A 21623-nucleotide genomic window follows, 5' to 3' on the forward strand; every position below is an offset into this window, starting at 1 on the left:
CCAAGGAAAGATAGCTGAGGGCAGTCACACACTCTGTAGGAAAAATTAACAGGCACTCAAATGCAAAACTTGCATGCTGTGACATGCAAACTAATTAGCACACTACACTGCTCAGCAATCACCTTGCTCTCTGGAGTTGGCCCATGGCTACAGCTAGCCTTTACTATATGAGCAAAGGGAGAAAATGGAAATATTCTGAGTGCTTATCTGTCCACTTACTTCAGTCCCTTAATGTAATAGTAATGTGCAATTGCCCACATTACTTCATATATATGTATTTGAGTGAGAGTGAGCAAGCGTGAATTTCCATATTATTTGTATATATTGTGTGTGTATGCATGTGTGGTATTCTTTGTGTGCCCACATGTGTATTTATGGTATATTCTGTGTGTGTGACTTTTTTTTAATGCATGTGTGCATTGTATATAGTGTGTGCATGTTTTTATAGTATGTTCACCTCCTTGCACACAAATGCAAACATAAAGTTACCAGCATGAGATGCGGTGTGTCAAGGGGTATGACTGAAAGGTGCTAAGGTGGTTACCATTCACTCACTCATGTCAGCTGTCAACTCAAGGGCAAAAATATTGTATGCTGAACATGTAATAACATAATAAACTTTCACTAGAGATGAAAACATGGACTGTAATTGGTAGATCCTATGTTTTTAGCCTGGAGGTATTTTCACAAAATTTTCCAACAAGCTGTAAATTGTCTATCAAATGGCATGGGGAATGAGAGTTTAAAGTTGGATTGCAATTACAAACTACAGTAGAATGGACATAACTGTGAAACATAGTTAACAATTTACACAGGCATTCATTTGACTCTCACTGGGCCTATTGTGTACATGGCAAATGTATATTAGCTCATCAAGCAGAAAAAGGATTAAAAAAAATCGATAACTGCTTTCAATTTTGAAAAGTCCAACTAAACTTGAAAACATGGTGTGAATTCAAAGAGAGAATCAGAGAGATTATATATATATATACACCATTATCTTGTTTTACAAATACTGCTGCATGAAAGGGGAAGGTGCAAAACCAGTTTTCAATTAGTAGAATTTAAGTGTGACATTATTTTGTAGACGTGTTAAGCATTTTAACAAAGGTGACTTGTTTACATTCAGGATTGAAGTCTAGGCAGCTTTTTGTTTGTCAGGGACGCTAGCTTCTGCAGAATACAACATTTCAAAGAGCTTCACATTTAACATGTGCCCTGTCTTCATCTCTGAGGAGCATTCAGACAGTTTATAACTTCACCAATCCATAGTATTTACAAAGTAGTATCAATTATGGCAGTGGTAAGCTCGGTATTACAAAGATTAGCTGTACATATAACCCAACAGCTTGTCTTTTTCTAGTAGTAGTTTTCTTTTCCAAGATGATGTCTTAGCCCCTACTTGAATATCTTCTTCTCTTTCTCAATACAGCAGCAAAGTGTTGTGGACTAGTTAAATGTGGACCATCTTCTGACATTCACAATGATAAATTACCTTAATTAACTAAAAAATAAAGAAATGCTGAAATTAACTTCCTTCCATCGATCTTCCCATTCCTCTTTCACCCACTCCCTATTTCTTTGTCTTTTTTTCTAGCGGATCTTCTGACAGCTCCTCCTGACTTAACCAATGCAGCCGCCATGTATCGCGGTCCTGTGTACGCCCTCCATGACGTATCAGACAAGATCCCCATGACCAACTCTCCTCTCCTGGACCCTCTGCCCAACTTAAAGATCAAAGTCTACAACTCCTCTGGTCTGGTCACTCCGCAGGACGATCTAGGAGGGGACTTCTCATCTAAGCTGTCTCCCAAGGTAAGGTTACACATATCCACCTCAAAGGCCACTCACTTTTAACTTGAAATGATTGCATTTATCAAAATTTCTACACACATTTAACCTGCGCACCCTAAAGGAATGAAATGTGAGGATATTTTTCCAGGTAAATGATATCTGAGGTAGGATCATACCAGGTAGAAGTTATTGCAGAAGATCAACATCCTGCATACAGTTTATCCTGCATTAGTGCTGCATTTCTGCTTCCGGTGTGGGAAGATGGTGGCGCAAAGTCACATTTGCAGCGGCCTCAACCAGTACTGGTGTGGGAAGATGGCGACGCAAATTCACCCAGCAGTGTCTTTGTCCACATCTGCGTCTTAAGTTTGTCTTTGTTTGATGGTTGGGAGAGCTGGCACTGGATTAGCTGGGAGAGCTTGGTCTGCTGTGGCCCATGGACCCAGGGGCCACGGCCCTGCCTGGAGCTATACTCAAAGAGGAAACGCCGAGGGCAGTCTGACAGGATGCGGAAGCGGGACAGGCTAAGCTAACTGCTAGCCCATGCAGACAGACAGTTCCGATAACACTGAGGGCAGTCTGGCGGCAGCCTTGCCTAACCTTGACTGAGGTGTGTCAAAGGTGTCTGGCTAGGAGAGCTAACGTTGGATCGGCTGAAGGAGCTTGGTCTGCTGCATCCTGTGGGCTCAAGGACAACGTCGCTGACTGGAGTTGCGCCCAAAGAGCAAACGCCGAGGGCGGTCTGACAGGACGCGGAAGTGGGGAGGGCTAAGCTAACTGCTAGCCCATGCAGACCGGCAGTTCCGACAGTCATCCTGGCTGGCGTTTGTTCTCCTGGACAGTGATTTTTTTTTTTTTAGTTTAGATAGTATATGTGTTAGTTTGGATATGTGTGTTCTTGTAGTTCTTGCAGTTTTGGGTGTGTTTTTGTCTTTGTGTCGCACTGCTGTGGGAAATCGTGCTTCATTTCATGTGCACAACTGCATGAAATGAACTGCATGAAATGAAATGACAGATAAAGTGTTTCTGATTCTGATTTTATTCATCTTTTTATTTTCTAAATAATTCCTCCATTGGAAGAACCACATCTATGCCAAATGCTCGGATACAGCATAAGTCCACAGCCAACCAGCCTTGGATTAAAAGTTTTAAATGAAATCAATTCAAATTGATAACAATGGATTAACAATGTGAGAATGGTAAAAGCAGGACTGTTACAAGATATGCAGCACATGTATTCAGTGTTCGAACTATACCGTCGCCTTCCGGGGAGCCCACTTTTGTATTTTTTTTTTTCACCGACCAGGGGGGGGGGGCGCTTGCGCATGCGCTTGCGCGTGCCTGAAAAGTGAACGATTTACAAAGATACAACAGCTGCAAGTGTATGGCCTACTTGCTTTATGCCAGCACACCGTATAGGCTATATAAATATATACTCTTATACTCCCTCTAAATAAAATAGGCTATAAACAAAGCACATCAGGCTGCCTACAGTCGAGTACATCAACAACGGTTAAAGTTACCCGTCACAGGCTACAGAAGAACAACATAATTCCTCCGTTCAATTAAGACATCGAGGGTCACGTAGACCTACAACAACCCAGCCACAACACATTGGGAATAACAGGCCTTACCTTAATACAGAATCGACCACAGAGGCCTGGGGTCAGCTGCCTTTGCTGTTCGTCCAGAAATCCATGATGTGGACGGGCGATAACCTGCCTTAATCCAAAATGTGATAAAGGGCATTGGGTCGAAACTCTCCAGCAGGGGCCCATTAATATCCAGAAAAAAGAGCGATGAGAGGCTGTTTTCATGCAACCTATTGCGGGTCTTGCTGTCAGTATCATTGATGGCAGAAAATCCCCTCTCACACTCAGCTGAAGTGGGAAGGTATGTTCTACTCGCTGTACAAAGCTTTTTCAGCTTTTTGCCTGGTGCTCTGTCTTGTAACTTCCAGTCGCGGAACTCCTCGACCGCCTCTCTGGCTGGTTCTCCAAGCATTTTAGCAAGTGCCCGTACTTCGTTTTCTCCATACAGAATCAAAGCATTCCGATCCTGTGGCCAATAGTTCTTGTCCAGGGGTTTCAACACCTGTAGGAGGTCTCATTCTGGCATTCGCCTTGTGAGATTGTCGATCACAGATTGATTAAACTGATTTCGGTTAATCTTGCCCGTGCCCTTAACTAGCTGAACATCTTTAAACAGCCCCAGGGAAGTGCGCTGTTCGGTCTTCTGTGTGGATTTACCTCCACTCACTTTCATTGCTTTCAGTATACCAATAGACTGCAGAATGTGGCGACTGGCATCCACTAGAGTGATGTCTCTTTGCTGACATTTCAGTGACAGACCCTGTAGCTCACGGAGTATGTCTTTCATGCAAGCCAGATCAAGTAAAAACCCAGAGTTTGTGAGGTGTCTGTATAGCGCCATTAATTTCTTCCTCTCGGTTTCATCCTAGCTTGCAATTTTGAAGTGGCGCGCTAAAGCAGGGTAGTTATTCCAGACTGCCTTTACAGTATTGAAACTACTTGCCACCCATCTGATGGTGAATATCTGTCCAGTTCTCAAAATCTGCATATTTAGATTTGGAGCTGCTTCCTCAAGCAATTTCACATTCTTTGCAGACTGGTGGTACAAAAACTCGAAATGATTACATCCAGTAACCACTTTCAGAGAATCATGGACAGCCAATTCAAGGCGGTGGGCCAAGCAATGTATGGACTGGATGTTTGGAAAGTCACGCTTAAGCCTTGAAATGACTCCAGCGGTTTTGCCTGTGAGAACTGAAGCCCCATCTGTGGCAATGCTGATGAGGTGTTTCCCCAAAAACTCATCATCTAATCCCACTGTGCGAAAGCAGTGTCTCAAACTCTTGTAAATGGATCCTGCATCTGTCCCTTGTGTCAGCTCTACAATGTCTAAAAAAACATTTTCCAAATCGCCTTTGCCACTCACATCACATGTCACATATACGATGAGATAGGCACGACCGTGTACTGTGCTTTCATCAATGGTGATAGTGATTTTTGAATTAAGCTCTCAAATATTCGAAACAAACTTCTTCCGCATTTGCTGTGCAATATGACCTATAATCTCAGTGCAGGAGTGTTGTGTTGCTAAGGGACCACTCAAAGACACACATCTGTTACCATACGCTTCTTTACTTGAACAACCCACGTCACACTCCTTCTCCCCTCTTACATTCACTTACATCCTATATTGTCCTCTAGCTCCCCTTATTGTCCTCCAACTGCATTAACTCAAGACATCACAAGGAGTTATCTGATTTATGCGCAGATCCCAACTTTGCGCCATAAAGCTCCTGAAGCTTCATTAAAGGGGTGAGCGTTCTGTAAGACAGCCTTTCCTTAGCCACCATATAGGCGGTCCTGAATGATGCTGCGGCCTCCTCCATTAACTTGGAATTCACCTCAATGACTTTATTTGGCAGAATCGCCTTTTGCTTAGTCAATGCCACTTCAATGGCCCTCTTGTGTGCAATGCTGTCCTAATGTTTATATATGTTTTTTCGCAACTTGTTCTGAGCAGTGCTGCTTACTTCCCCGTTAATCAACTCCTCAGACAAGTGCATGCCAGGTACCTTTTCAGACAGAAGAAGGGTTTTAGCGTCCCTGAAAGCGGTGCACCCCAAGCTTCCATCCTTGACAAACAGCCATGTATTACAGCTCTTCCAGTCTCTCCATTGCTGGTTGTTCCAGTTTGACGGGAGAGAAGAGCAAGAGGGGTTAGGATCGTGACCGGCCGTGGCCTCTCCCTCTGACGAGCTGTTACCTCCACCATCTTCAGCCAGAGAGGACCTTTCTTCAGCTTCTTCCTGCGGCGTTGGCACCCCAGCGGGTGGTGTGCTTGCAGCAGATGCCTCGGTCATGCTAACATCACTAGAACATGATATCGTAGTGAAACCAAAGTTAATTAAACTGCCTTATTTTCTTTTTGATATGGCTATTGATGCTAACTGCAAAAAGAAATCGCTAAAGAGAGATCAATGGGACTCAGCCTCCAACGTTTATATTTTTTTTCTACGAATCTACACCTTCGCAATTTTACACATAATAATCCATGATGATGATGATACACAGAACTGAAATTGCATGTCAAAATAACACATTGTCAATATTTTTAGAGACCCCCCAAAATTTCACAATTCACTCACGTTTTCAGGGGAGCCCATGTCTTATTAAGGGGAGCTGAGCCCCCCCCCTCCAGCTCCGTAGTTTGCACCATGCATGTATTGTTCTCAGACAACATTGTAAGTAAATCTCAGACAGATAAGTTTTGATATTCCCCAAAGTTTTATAACATCACCTCTTGACCTAGTTTTTATCTGATTTAGTATTCTGTAGTGTGATATTTTTCCTTCTTTTTTAATACCATTAACTTTTCAACACTGATTCCCAGGTAACTCAGTCCCTGTTGGATAATAGTGATACAATGAACCTCCGCAACCAGAGCTTGGCCCGAACACGAGACCCTTCCTGTACGGCACACGGATCCTTCAACAACCAAGGAGGACACCTCATTGTCCCTAACTCAGGTGAATACAGTTTTCCTGAAAATTTCAATTGCTTTATATCTCCACCTCTTGTCCTCTCTGTTTGTCCATTTATAAATGGACAAACAGAGAGGACAAGACAATCTGTGGTTCAATTATGATTCAGCAGCCAGTGAAATATCTTAGCACACAACTTAGGTGGGTAATTAGGTGTTATGTCATGTGCAAGTCATTATCACAGTTTGTTATCAGATTTTTGAAAGCTGATAATATTTGTGCCGCCATGTGTATGGCGGCACGGTGGCGCATAGGTTAGTGTAGTCACCTCACAGCAAGAAGCTCCTGGGTTCGAGCCCCAGGGTTGTCCAACCTTGGGGGTCATCCTCTGTGTGGAGTTCACATGTTCTCCCCGTGTCTGCTTTGGTTTCCTCTGGGTGCGCCAGTTTCCTGCCACAGTCCAAAGACATGCAGGTCAGATGAATTGGCCATACTAAAATTGTCCCCAGGTGTGAGTGTGTGTGTGTGTGTGTTGGCCTTGTGATGGACTAGCAGCTTGCCCAGGGTGTCTCCTTGCCTGCCGCCCAATGACTGCTGGGATAGGCTCCAGCATCCCCGCGACTCTGAAAGCAGGACGAGCGGTTTGGATAATAAATATTGTTTGCGAAATATCTGGGGGGGGGGGGGGGTTAATTTATCTTTCAGTGCTTTTGAGACAATAGGCCCACTTTTCGTGCAGGCATACGGCGTGAAACACGGCTCAGTGCTGCTAAAGTGGTATTTTCCTGAGGCACAGTCACGTTTTCTTCACGCTGATCTCATTGGTATTTTGATGACTAACGCGCACCGAAGTGGTTGGAGAGTTACAGTAGGAGGGGTGTTGTTGACAATCCAGTGGCGTGTTGCAATTTTTGTGTCAAGAATGACCTTGATGACTGCCGTATGCTGCCTGCCAGCTTGCACCAGGCCAGCAGTGCACAGCATAGGGTCCACTCCAGTTTTGTGCTTTTGCACTTTAATTGGCGAAGGCGCACACAACATAGACATAAATATATATCGCCATATAGGCATAGCTCTACATCCTGAAAGGCTTGATTAAGGGTTAACTACTGGGATTACATCTACCCACTTAGTGTTATTTGAAAGAAGGCAGAAGGCAGGTCTATTTATTCTTGTGTCTTCACTGCTCACCAGAGAAAAGATGAAAGATGCCGAAGACGTTCGGGCCTAAGTGCAATCATTCTTTTATATATATTCCCTTTCTGCTCAGATATGCTTAAAGACCAGTGGTCCACACAACAAATCTATGGTTTCACCACGTGGGAAATTCATTATTTTTAATTAATAAATCAGACGTGCAGCATGGAGATGGGAAAGACACAAAACACACTGCAGCACATTTATAAAAACGATTCAAAACATGAAAGTGGCCTGTCATATAGGCTGCCTGTCGTGCTGTAACCTAAAAATAACCTACGCGCTACCTATCTAATGGGCACGCAATTTGTAAATGGTAGCACTACGAAGGCATAGTAAGTGTCTTCAGTTTTATTAATTTTTTTTATTCCTTCTTCCCTCTGATTCACGCTAATTAGTCTGTTCACTTTTTATGCTACTGTCAAGTCCACAGAGCCAGGCTTCCTGTATCAAGGGAAAGAACCGTGTGAGATGTGTGGTGCTTCATTGGCATGACTACATTGAGTGAGACAAAGAGAAATTAATTGACATAGAATAATAAAACACTTGGCACCTATATTTTTAAACTCAATGACTTGCATTTTGAAAAGGCATAGCATTAAGAGGGTTCTCTGGCCTATAAACTATCCTAACCAATGGTGTGTTTTTTGTATGTTTGTTATTTGACAAGATAGTCCTGACATAAAAACTCGTACTTGCGGATTGTATCCTGTTGTTTCTGACTGATAATTTATTGACGTAAACCTTTGGCTGAAATTCGGGAGATGATTCTGCATGTCCCACACTTGTTCTGTGTGTGGAAAGCTCTGGCCTGTGCTCTCTTGCTTCCATCACTGAATTAGCGGTCTCGGCACGCTATCAACGTGAAGGGAAGGAAAAGAAGAGATTTGATTGGTTTGTTCAACACCAGCCCCGACCACACCTGCTGATAATATGTTCCTCCCCGTTTCCAGGAAAAGTACCAAACGTACGCTCTTCACACCCTGAGCACACTGCTCACTATGAAGTTGGCTGCATTTCTCGCGGTGCACTTTGAAGCACAAATATAGCGGCTCTTAGTAGATTAAGATCTGGCAATGTGATATCATAATTGAAATTTGATGTCAGGTTTTTGACTTTTGATACCCGCTTTCGGAAATTTGGTATCAAATATTGAATTTTGATGTCCGTGCTTTTGCCTGAAGAGAGGGCGATGGCAAAAATTGCAGGTATCCCAGTACACATTCAAAGAAGATGTATGCCGTCGTTGTTCGATGCTGTGCTTACATCCATGCGGCCGAGCTTAGTAGACTAAACTTAAGGTAACTGATGGACGAGACTGAATGTAAGGTAATGAAAGGAATCCTGAATTTCGAACTACAAAAAAGGCCGAAACAAATGGACTTTTACAAACAACTAAAAAGATGTCATGGGCGTCCAGGTAGTGTAACGTTGTATTCCATTGCCGACCAACACGGGGATCACCAGTTCGAATCCCTGTGTTACCTCCGGCTTGGTCAGGCGTCCCAAAAGACACAACTGGCCGTGTCTGCAGGTGGGAAGGCGGATGTGTCCTGGTCGCTGCACTAGCACCTCCTCTGGTGAGTCAGGGCACCTGTTTGGGGGACGGGGGGAACTGCGGGGAATAGTGTGATCCTCCCATGTGCTACGTCCCCCTGGTGAAACTCCTCACTGTCAGGTGAAAAGAAGTGGCTGGCGACTCCACATGTATCGGAGGAGACATGTGGTAGTCTGCAGCCCTCCCCGGATCGGCAGAGGGGGTGGAGCAGCGACTGGGACGGCTTGGAAAATAGGGTAACTGGCCAAGTACAGTTGGGGATAAAAAGGGGGGGAACCTCCAAAAAACACAAAAAAACATAGAAGAGCTAAAAGGAGGACTCAATACAATAAAAGATGAGAAAAAGAGAAAAAAATAAGTAGATAATAAGAAAAGGAATAAATGATTCACTATTAAAAAGGCCTTCAATAAAAGTTTGTTTTAAATATTGAATAAAAAGACGATAATGATGTAAGCCGTCACCTGTAAATGTGACCTGTCTGGTTATGTGTGTCTGTATATGGGTCTTTACCAACATCATCCATGCCTGCATGTATATTTGCCCCATGGATTTCTCAAGAACCGGAGAGAAGTCACTACACCACCCAACTACGCTCAGTTATCATGCTACACAAGACGGCTTTGGGAGTTCATGGGGTACATTAAAATACCCTCCTGTAGATTCATAAATCACAAGTCAAACTCAGTGAGCTGGGACAAATGATGAATAATGCAACATCATCATAGAACATCATATCAGGATTAACTTGATGGTATTCGTTGGAGCTCGACTGATACACGAAATCAGTTGCTTGGATTAAAGATTACTCAATAATTAATTGCAATAATTCATTAATGCAAATACTTTGTTCATTCAATAATGCTGTTCTGCCTGGTGAAATCAATAACTGAAGTCTAATGTGAAAATTAATGATTGATTCATGTTATCTTGCTTTTTTCCCCGATTGTTACTCATCTCTACACTTCCCTCTGCCTCTTTGTCTTTCACTGTTACTGCTCTCCCCTATTCTATCTGTCTCTCTATACCCCCCCCCCCATCCTTTCCCACCTGCAGGTGTGAGCTTACTGGTACCAGCAGGAGCAGTTCCTCAGGGTAGAGTTTATGAAATGTATGTGACCGTGCACAGAAAGGACAGCTTAAGGTAAGTCTCTCTCTCTCTCTCTCTCTCTCTCTCTCTCTCTCTCTCTCTCTCTCTCTCTCTCTCCCCCCCCCCAAAAGGGAGCAGTTTCTCAGGGTTGTTTGTGTGGTTACATGGGCAGGTTTTCACAGTGGGATGTGAGTTTAGGATGCACAGCAAGATGTCAATCCCTATTATCAACAGTGAGTTTCTCACCATGTGCATCCTCCTTTGGCAATCTAGTCAATAACAGTCAATTCTTACCTCAGGTGTCCAAGATAATAATCGTCCCCGGATTAAAACTAGTGTTCCAGCGGGGTTGAAGAGATTACAGCGTAATATGTTACAGATTAGTGATTGGCCTGGTTAAAATTTTGCTTTAGAATACAATTTTCCTCTTACCCAGAAGTATAATTTCAGTATTTGTGTTAATTTTGTATTACTCCACCAATATGCAGTCAAACTATTAATTCTTATGCACAGAGTGCATCCATGTTGTGTTTTTTTTCAGTAGTTCTTTAAATTACTGTTGCCTTTAATCACACAATCAAAATGGTCCTTTCCCTTTCTTATATGTTTATTTAGTGATCGGTAAGGTCATTTAAATATGCTTGCAAAGGGTTTATTGTGTTTTGAATTGGATCTGAAAAGTTTTTTGGAATCAGATCACACGAATCCTGTTTTATGAGATTCTTTAATCTCCAGTTATGTACATGAGTGAAATACACTCACTTTTGGGTTGTGGCAGGATGCGGAAAAACACAGGAGACCAAGGCGAGTTTGATGTTTATTCCTCAACTCCAAAAACCAACTGCAGCAGGAACAACCCTGCACCGGCGAGCCCGGGAACGTAAACCACGCCCCCAGCTCACAGTCCTGCTGGGTCAGAGGCATAGCCCCTAGTGTCCGCCACACAGCCTCCCCCCCCCCCCCCCCGAACACCCAGCAGGGACTCCTGGAAAGAAAATTAGTGTCTCACTGGAAGCTTAAGCAGCCTGCCATAACGGCTGCGCCGTCCCTCAGCCGAAACAGTAGGTGAAACACAGTCCAAAGCCGGCTGAGAAGCAGAACACTGAACCCGTGAAGACACTGCCGGGGTCCTGGAAGGAGGACGACCCCGACGGGGAACCTGGGGCGGAAACACAACTTCGCCTGCCACCCTGTGCGCCGGTTTAAGCCTATCAAGCGTGACACGCTCCCTACGCCCACCCATATCCAGCACAAAACCATTAGGACCCGTCTCAAGAACCCGAAATGGGGGTTGGAGGGGCGAACGGTGAGCATCATGCCGTACAAAAACAAAACGAGCCGACATGAGCTCCGCAGGCATGAACGACCGCGGAAAACAGTGGTGAATGGGACCTGGAACTCGAGTGCTGTCGGACAAAAAAGGATAAACGGCCGGACGGGGTCGAGGAGCGGAACTCCCAGGCAAAAATTCCCCAGGGACGCGGAGCGGCTGACCGAGCACCAGCTCAGCGGGTGAAGCGTCGAGGTCCTCCTTAGGAGCCAAACACAACCCGAGCATAACCCAAGGTAAACGATCCACCCAGTTACCATCCGAGAGCGCAGCGCACAGCGCTGCCTTGAGCAACCGGTGAAAACGTTCACACAAGCCGTTAGCCTGAGGGTGATACGCGGTAGTGCGGTGTACTTGCACACCCAAGGATCGCGTAAGTGCCGACCAGAGCTCTGACACAAACTGGGGGCCCCTGTCTGAGGTGATATCTGACGGAGTGCCGAAACAGGCGACCCAGGAGGAAAGAAAAGCACGTGCAACATCCGAGGATGTTGTGGAGGATAGAGGGACAGCCTCTGGCCACCTGGTGGTCCGATCTACCATTGTGAGCAGGTGCGTAAAATCCTGTGAAGAAGGTAGAGGGCTCACCAGGTCCACATGCACATGGTTGAAACGTCTGGCCGGGATCGGAAACGGTTCGAGGGGCGATTTAGTGTGCTGGTAGACCTTAGCGCACTGGCACGCTACACATGCAGCTGCCCACCCCTTGACGTCCTTGCGGAGGCCAGGCTAGACGAACTTGGAACCGACCAACTTCACAGACGCCCGAACTCCAGGGTGCGAGAGGGAGTGAATCGAATCGAAAACTCGACGGCGCCAGGCCACTGGAACAACGGGGCGGGGACGGCCGGTGGAGACATCGCAGAGAAGGGCAGGACTGCCTTCCTGCATCACAGCGTCCTCTAGCTTGAGACCGGTACGCGTTGACCTAAGGGCAAGGACGTCCGGGTCACTGGGCTGGTCGGGTGCCATAGCAGAGAAATCCACACCGAAGTGCACAGGACACACAAGCACATGTGACAGACAATCAGCGACAGGGTTGGACTTCCCGGCCACATGCTGAATGTCCGTTGTGAACTCGGAGATCGCCGCTAGGTGGCGCTGCTGACGAGCAGACCACGGCTCAGTCACCTTGGACCTGGCAAAAGTCAGCGGCTTATGATCCACATAAGCCGTGAATGGGCGACCCTCCAGCAGGAAGCGGAAATGCCAGGTTGCAAGGTGCAGTGCCAGCAACTCCCGGTCAAAAACGCTGTACTTGCGCTCGCTATCCCGCAGTTTGCAGCTAAAAAATGCGAGTGTCTGCCACGCATTCGCCACACGCTGTTCAACCACAGTCCCCACGGCTATGTCAGACGCATCGGTTGTTAAAGCTATGGACGCCATGGGTGTGGGATGGGCGAGGAGGGCAGCGTTAGCCAGGGCGCACTTAGCTCCGTCAAAGGCCTGGACCCGTTCGGGAGTCCAGTCGACAGGGTCGTTAGCCTACTTAAGCCGCAGGGCTTCATAAAGTGGCTGAAGGAGGTGGGCAGCGCGAGGGAGGAAACGGTTATAGAAATTCACCATGCCTAAGAATTCCTGCAATGCCTTAACAGAGACTGGGCGGGGAAATTCCGCCACCGCTTGCACCTTAGAAGGCCACGGGACCGCGCCTTGCGGCGAAATGCGGTGACCCAAGAAGTCAATCACCAGCAGTCCAAACTGTTACCGTGTTGAGGCGCCGCGTGCGCGCAAAAACTGGTGGTCCCACAGTGGGAATGAAATGTTCTACCCCATGTTTAGTAACCGCGGTGGAAAAGGCAGGTGTAGTCACCGATGGAAAATCCGCCAGCAAAAGCTGAAAAACATCCCCTAATGCTGAAAAGTTAGCGTGTGTTAACGGCCCGGCTCCCCCTGTCTCGCACGGAAAAGTGGCGAAAGACACAGCATCAATTAAACGGCGGTTTGCAACATCAACAAGCAGACCATTAGCACACAGAAAATCCGTGCCGAAAATAGGAACAGTAATGGCGGCGACTACAAAGTCCCACTCAAAATGGCGCCCGTGGAAGCAAACAGTCACCAACCTTGTGCCAAACATCGCAATGGACGAACCGTTAGCTGCACTTAACTGTGGGCTGCCGCCTTCGGCCGACCTGTCTGTCTTAGCAGGAGGGAGTAGGTTCTTTTGCGAGCCTGAGTCCACCAGAAACCATCTTCCTGACATCGTGTCCTTAATGAAGAGCAGCTCACTACGTCCGCCAGCGCCCACAGCTGCTACTGAGCGCTGGCCCTGGAATTTCCCGGCGCCTCAAACATGCATGGAGGAACGCAGCGCCTCGCTTTGCCGCCGAACCGCTGGTGGAAGAAACAGAGGCCTCTCCCGCGCCGTCTCCGGGCAGTCACTTCAGCCACCAGTGCCTGGTCCGCGTCCTCCGACGCCAGCTGCAGAGGCTCCGATGCCACACTCTGCACAGAGAACCATCTGGTAGCCAGCAGGACCCGATCGGCCTCCTCAGCCAAACCTTGGCAGTCACCAGCGGCCAGACACGGGGAGTTAGCCAAAGCCGCGCACACAGGAGACGGAAAAGGAATCCACCTTCGTCCGAGCCTAGCAGCGACAGCATATTGTCCATGAGATCCATAGTCGTCCCGTCGCCCAAACCGGATAGGGAAAGAATTCTATCTGCCCTCTCTGCGGCAGATAGGCTGTACCTCCGGAGCAGAAGATGTTTGAGGGCGACGTATTTATCGTGTTGCGGAGGGGCGCGCAATAGCTGCATGGCCCGGCGTGTGGACTGCTGGTCCAGCGCAGCGACGACCAGATAGTATCCGGAGTCGTCTGCAGAGATTCCACGCAGGTTGAACAGTGCCTCGACATGCTGGAACCATGAGGCCGGGTCGCTCTGCCAGAACTCTGGGAGCTTCACAGCCGCGGCGAGAACGGCCGGCTGTGAGAGTTGGGGCGGCGTGGCTGAAGTGGATTCACACTCCTCTTCTGCTCTAAACATGTTCAATTCGGGGTCACCAATGTGGCAGGATGAGGAAAAACACAGGAGACCAAGGCGTGTTTGATGTTTATTCCTCAACTCCAAAAACCAACTGCAGCAGGAACAACCCTGCACCGGCGAGCCCGGGAACGTAAACCTCGCCCCCAGCTCACAGCCCTGCTGGGTGAGAGGCATAGCCCCCAGTGTCCGCCACAGGGTCATTTTTTTCCACTTAAAATTTTGATTCAAAATACATAGAGAGAAAAAAGTTTGGTTTTTGTTTTTTCTCCATTAAAGGGTTGTTCCTTATCCGACGCAAGGCTCTAAGGACAGGATGTTGCATTGCTATGAAGCCTGCTGAGGCAAATTTGTAATTTGTGATAATGGGCGATACGTCCATCCATCCATTATCCGAACCGCTTATCCTGCTTTCAGGGTCGCGGGGATGCTGGAGCCTATCCCAACAGTCATTGGGCGGCAGGTGGGGAGACACCCTGGACAGGCCCTCAGGCCATCACAGGGATGTTCAAATAAAATAAAATTGGCTTGACCTTACATTGAGTTGCTTCTAGATTCTAGTGCCATGAGATTTACTCAAACCCCACATCATGTGACATGCTTACACATGCACGCACGCACACACATGCACACACACACACACACACACACACACATGCACACACAAAATACAGGATAAAAAAGGAGATTGTTTTTGTTAGTTTAATTTCCATTTTCCCACCATTTTATTTTCAGTTATACACTTATGTACCCTCAAAATGTATGGTACATAACACAAATACTAGCCTAGACAACAGCTAGCCATACAAACAATCAGACTAACATATGAAAACAGCACAACCATAGATCATCATCCTCCATATTGTAACTACAATAACAATGAAATGTTAATTAACATGTGGACTTTACCCTTTGGGGATCACTTGGCTCCCACGGTTTCAAAACCCTTTAATATGATTTCAGCATAGTCCTCTCCAATAAAATCTATAACAGGGCTCCAGACAGAGAAAAACCCATTCATATCTCCTTGCAGAATATGTGTGAGAAATTATAGAACATTATAAAGCCAACGTGAAACAGATGGTTTGGCATTGTCTAGCCAGCGCTGTAAGATTGATAACCATGCACAGGACCACAAAATACTAAGGATTCTCTTATGTCTGTTTAATTCAGGTGAGGCAGCATGTAGGCCTAAGATACATTGTAGAGGATTAAGCTCAATAGGACAGTGTATTATGGATGATACTTGGTTGCCAGTCTCAACCCAAAATTTATGAAGTGTGGACAGAGCCTCATTAAATGCACATAGGAGCCTACATGTTGCTTGCACCTTACACATACACCCGAACAGTCATTGCCATATTTGTTTCTACACTATGGCGTAGTTTGTAATTCATGTATAATCTTGAATTGAGTTTCCTGGGATATGTAATTGCTACATATTCTTTTTCTATTTAACATGATTGTTGTCCACTGGTGATCAGTGATTGCAGTTTTATGCTACCTTTCCCATGATTGGCTGCTGAGAGTATTGATGCTACTTAAACAGAGCAGTTCATGGTAAATGTAGCTAATTATTTTCCTCTTCAGCAGGCACACCTGGTGAGTGAGTGCCTCAATCTACTCTGGGCCATGACCTTCGAATTTATAAATATCTGAAAAAGTAAAAATATAGCCCGTATGCTTTCTGAAGTTGGTTAAATGATTTCGTAGTAGCTCCTTCATAGAAATGATTTATCATCTGGATTTCACATGTGTTCCTCTCTTTGAAGCCAGGGTCAACACAAGGAGGAATACAATTGGGATTATCAACAATAAGTGCTTAAAGAGAGTATCTTCTGGTGATAGAAAATGCCTTCTTTAGACTAGTCCGTGTGCTAAGAATGTTACTCACAATAAAGTTGTCCTCATACCTGGTAATTGCCTATGGTGCACTTGATAATGAGTACGAGCTACATCCCTGAGATTCAAAGTCTAACCATATTGAATTAAGGTCTTGAGCCACCCATTCTGATTGGTTTTTCAGGACTCAGGAACACTTGGTCATTTCACTTCATGTAATTGCATACATGAAATGAAATATCGTTACCCCCAACCCAGAGCGGTGCAACACAAAGACAAAAACACATATCCAAAAACTACAAGAACACATATATGTAAACAAAGAACACCTACATCCAAACTAAACACTTATATCCAAACTATAACACATATATCCAAACTAAGAACACATATATCCAAACTAGAACACATATATCCAAACTAGAACATATATATCCAAACTTAACACATATATCCAAAATAAGGACACCTATGTCCAAACTAAGAACACATATATCCAAACTAGAACATATATATCTAAACTAAACACATATATCCAAACTAAGAACACATATATCCAAACTAAGAACACATATATCCAAACTAGAACATATATATCCAAATTTAACACATATATCCAAAATAAGGACACCTATGTCCAAACTAAGAACACATATATCCAAACTAGAACATATATATCCAAACTAGAACATACACTACCGTTCAAAAGTTTGGGATCACCCAAACAATTTTGTGTTTTCCATGAAAAGTCACACTTATTCACCACCATATGTTGTGAAATGAATAGAAAATAGAGTCAAGACATTGACAAGGTTAGAAATAATGATTTGTATTTGAAATAAGATTTTTTTTACATCAAACTTTGCTTTCGTCAAAGAATCCTCCATTTGCAGCAATTACAGCATTGCAGACCTTTGGCATTCTAGCTGTTAATTTGTTGAGGTAATCTGGAGAAATTGCACCCCACGCTTCCAGAAGCAGCTCCCACAAGTTGGATTGGTTGGATGGGCACTTCTTTGAGCAGATTGAGTTTCTGGAGCATCACATTTGTGGGGTCAATTAAACGCTCAAAATGGCCAGAAAAAGAGAACTTTCATCTGGAACTCGACAGTCTATTCTTGTTCTTAGAAATGAAGGCTATTCCATGCGAGAAATTGCTAAGAAATTGAAGATTTCCTACACCGGTGTGTACTACTCCCTTCAGAGGACAGCACAAACGGGCTCTAACCAGAGTAGAAAAAGAAGTGGGAGGCCGCGTTGCACAACTGAGCAAGAAGATAAGTACATTAGAGTCTCTAGTTTGAGAAACAGACGCCTCACAGGTCCCCAACTGGCATCTTCATTAAATAGTACCTGTTAGAGCCTGTTTGTGCTGTCCTCTGAAGGGAGTAGTACACACCGGTGTAGGAAATCTTCAATTTCTTAGCAATTTCTCGCATGGAATAGCCTTCATTTCTAAGAACAAGAATAGACTGTCGAGTTTCAGATGAAAGTTCTCTTTTTCTGGCCATTTTGAGCGTTTAATTGACCCCACAAATGTGATGCTCCAGAAACTCAATCTGCTCAAAGAAGTGCCCATCCAACCAATCCAACTTGTGGGAGCTGCTTCTGGAAGCGTGGGGTGCAATTTCTCCAGATTACCTCAACAAATTAACAGCTAGAATGCCAAAGGTCTGCAATGCTGTAATTGCTGCAAATGGAGGATTCTTTGACGAAAGCAAAGTTTGATGTAAAAAAAATCTTATTTCAAATACAAATCATTATTTCTAACCTTGTCAATGTCTTGACTCTATTTTCTATTCATTTCACAACATATGGTGGTGAATAAGTGTGACTTTTCATGGAAAACACGAAATTGTTTGGGTGATCCCAAACTTTTGAACGGTAGTGTATATATCCAAACTAAGAACACATATATCCAAAGTAAGAATACATATATCCAAACTAGAACACATATATCCAAACTAGAACATATATATCCAATCTAGAACATACACTCACTGGCCACTTTATTAGGTACACCTTGCTAGTACCGGGTTGGACCCCCTTTTGCTTTCAGAACTGCCTTAATCCTTCGTGGCATAGATTCAACAAGGTACTGGAAACATTCCTCAGAGAGTTTGGTCCATATTGACATGATAGCATCACGCAGTTGCTGCAGATTTGTCGGCTGCACATCCATGATGCGAATCTCCCGGTCCACCACATCCCAAAGGTGCTCTATTGGATTGAGATCTGGTGACTGTGGAGGCCATTTGAGTACAGTGAACTCATTGTCATGTTCAAGAAACCAGTCTGAGATGATTCGAGCTTTATGACATGGCGCGTTATCCAGCTGGAAGTAGCCATCAGAAGATGGGAACACTGTGGTCATAAAGGGATGGACATGGTCAGCAACAATACTCAGGTAGGCTGTGGCGTTGACACGATGCTCAATTGGTACTAAGGGGCCCAAAGTGTGCCAAGAAAATATCCCCCACACCATTACACCACCACCACCAGCCTGAACCGTTGATACAAGGCAGGATGGATCCATGCTTTCATGTTGTTGACGCCAAATTCTGACCCTACCATCCGAATGTTGCAGCAGAAATTGAGACTCATCAGACCAGGCAACGTTTTTCCAATCTTCTATTGTCCAATTTTGGTGAGCCTGTGTGAATTGTAGCCTCAGTTTCCTGTTCTTAGCTGACAGGAGTGGCACCCGGTGTGGTCTTCTGCTGCTGTAGCCCATCTGCCTCAAGGTTCGACGTGTTGTGCGTTCAGAGATGCTCTTCTGCATACCTCGGTTGTAATGAGTTGTTATTTGAGTTACTGTTGCCTTTCTATCAGCTCGAACCAGTCTGGCCATTCTCCTCTGACCTCTGGCATCAGCAAGGCATTTTCGCCCACAGAACTGCCGCTCACTGGATATTTTCTCTTTTTCGGACCATTCTCTGTAAACCCTAGAGATGGTTGTGCGTGAAAATCCCAGTAGATCAGCAGTTTCTGAAATACTCAGACCAGCCCGTCTGGCACCAACAACCATGCCACGTTCAAAGTCACTTAAATCACCTTTCTTCCCCATTCTGATGCTCGGTTTGAACTGCAGCAGATCGTCTTGACCATGTCTACATGCCTAAATGCATTGAGTTGCTGCCATGTGATTGGCTGATTAGAAATTTGCGTTAACAAGCAGTTGGACAGGTGTGCCTAATAAAGTGGCCGGTGAGTGTATATATCCAACTAAGAACACATATATCCGAAGTAAGAATACATATATCCAAACTAAACACATATATCTAAACTAAGCAACAAAAAAAACAAAAAATCACTGTCCAGGAGAACGAACACCAGACAAGATGACTCACAGAACTGCCGGTCTGCATGGGCTAGCAGTTAGCTTAGCCTGCCCCGCTTCTGCATCCTGTCAGACCGCCCGCGGTGTTTCCTCTTTGGGCGCAGCTCCGTGCAGGGCCGTGGTCCTTGGGCCCACCGGATGCAGCATTCGATTTTATTGACCAATAATAATATTGAAAGTTTGGTACTGCAAGACTTCTATTTACCACTGGGGGTTGGAGTTTTTCCAATCTCATTTTAGGACGTCTATTTTCCCAAATAAACTTCCTGTGCAGATCTTCAAAAAAGCTACTTTGGATGGTATTAGTGATCATTTGTATAGGACACAAAACTCTAGGGAGTATATTCATTTTAATAACAGCTATCCCTCCCAGCCAGGAAATTAGAAGTGACGACCATCTAAGTAAATCCAATTTAACGTGTTTAAGGATAGGAGACAAATTAATCTTAACTGGATCCTCTAGTTGGTAGAAGATATGGATCCCCAGATATTTAAAACCATTATAGGACAAATTAAATGGAGCTGTAATGCTATTATTTGGCTCTCTACTACCTCCTTTTATTTGCATTTAATTTCCTTTCTTATCTTCCTTGTAACAGAAGTGAGAATTTCATCTGAGGGCATCGATACGTATTCTGCCCATGTGCTACCTGCCTTACCTCTCAGAAAATGGTGGTCAATAAGAAAGAGCCTTATTATATTATACAAATTTATTCTGAAGACAGTCCTCTTCTCTGTATGACTGGTACTCCCCACTGAAACAGTAAAACTAGTGTAAAGTCATTCGCATAGTTATAATGAAAGTAATATTGATATTAGTAATGCTAATGGTAATATTCAAATATCTTTCCATTCCATCAAAGCTTAAGACATTTTTTTATCCCCCCCCCCCTTTTCCTCCCCAATTGTACTTTGCCAATCACTCCACTCTTCCTAACTGTCCCAGTCGCTGCTCCATCCCCTCTGTCGATCCGGGGAGGGCTGCAGACTACCACATGCCTCCTCAGATACATGTGGAGTCACCTTCTTTTCACCTGACAGTGAGGCGTTTCACCAGGGGGACGTAGCGCATGGGAGGATCACGCTATTCCCCACAGTTCCCCCTCCCCCCTGAACACACACCCTGACCGACCAGAGGAGGTGCTAGTGCAGCGACCAGGAAACATACCCACATCCGGCTTCCCACCTGCAGACACGGCCAATTGTGTCTGTAGGGATGCCCGACCAAGCCGGAGGTAACACGGGGATTTGAACCACCGATCCCTGTGTTGGTAGGAAACGGAATAAACCGTTACTCTACCTGGACGCCCTTGATATTAGCAATTCTAATGGTAATCTTCAAATATTTTTCCACTCAACCAAAACTTAAGGCCTTTGCACGATGTAAGCCAAAGGTGTTTATCCATCTACGAACCCTCTCTCTTTTATCTCAGACAGTTATAAAAAATAAAGCACCTATATGTTAAAGTTGCAGAGGACTGTTTACCAAACTCAGTTCAGCTCATCAAATTTAAACCCAGAGGCACTGTCACACTTAGTTTTTCTACATCCTTAACAAAACACAAATCGAGCGTTTCTTCAATCCGTGTTATGACAGCCAGATAAATAATATGTTGAAGACCAGTAACCCCATAGCACATCAACCCTTCAGACGTTGATGACTGCTGCATCACCGCCGTGTAAGTCAGAGTCATACTGTCTGCATTTGTGCCGTATCTCTGTATGTTTCCCGTAGCCTCTCCTATCTATTTGAGCCCTTCCTGAATCAATAACAATCCCCAGCAACATGGTGCTGTTGAATCGATAATGCCGCCAATAGTTAGCACCCCCCAAACATAAGGGGGGTGGGGGGGGGATCAAAAATAACCACTACGGGTTGAGTCATCTCCTGTATCCACATGGGCTCTTTCCAAGTCAATATCTCCAGCAACATGAGGCTGGAGAATACTTGTGATGTAGTATGCATGGGAGAAC

General features: G+C 45.0%; 1 protein-coding gene across 1 annotated transcript in view; it reads left to right on the top strand.

Annotated features, from left to right (window-relative positions):
- The window catches only part of LOC130111890 (netrin receptor UNC5C-like), a 375592-nt gene that overhangs the window by 330298 nt on the left and 23671 nt on the right, over nt 1–21623 (top strand). The window contains exons 10-12 of the mRNA XM_056279187.1: nt 1598–1815; nt 6217–6352; nt 10117–10204. Of these exons, the coding sequence (XP_056135162.1) occupies nt 1598–1815; nt 6217–6352; nt 10117–10204 (442 nt within the window). The remainder of the gene's footprint in view (nt 1–1597; nt 1816–6216; nt 6353–10116; nt 10205–21623) is intronic.

The sequence above is a fragment of the Lampris incognitus genome, chromosome 1, assembly GCF_029633865.1.
Source record: "Lampris incognitus isolate fLamInc1 chromosome 1, fLamInc1.hap2, whole genome shotgun sequence".
Lineage (NCBI taxonomy): Eukaryota > Metazoa > Chordata > Actinopteri > Lampriformes > Lampridae > Lampris > Lampris incognitus.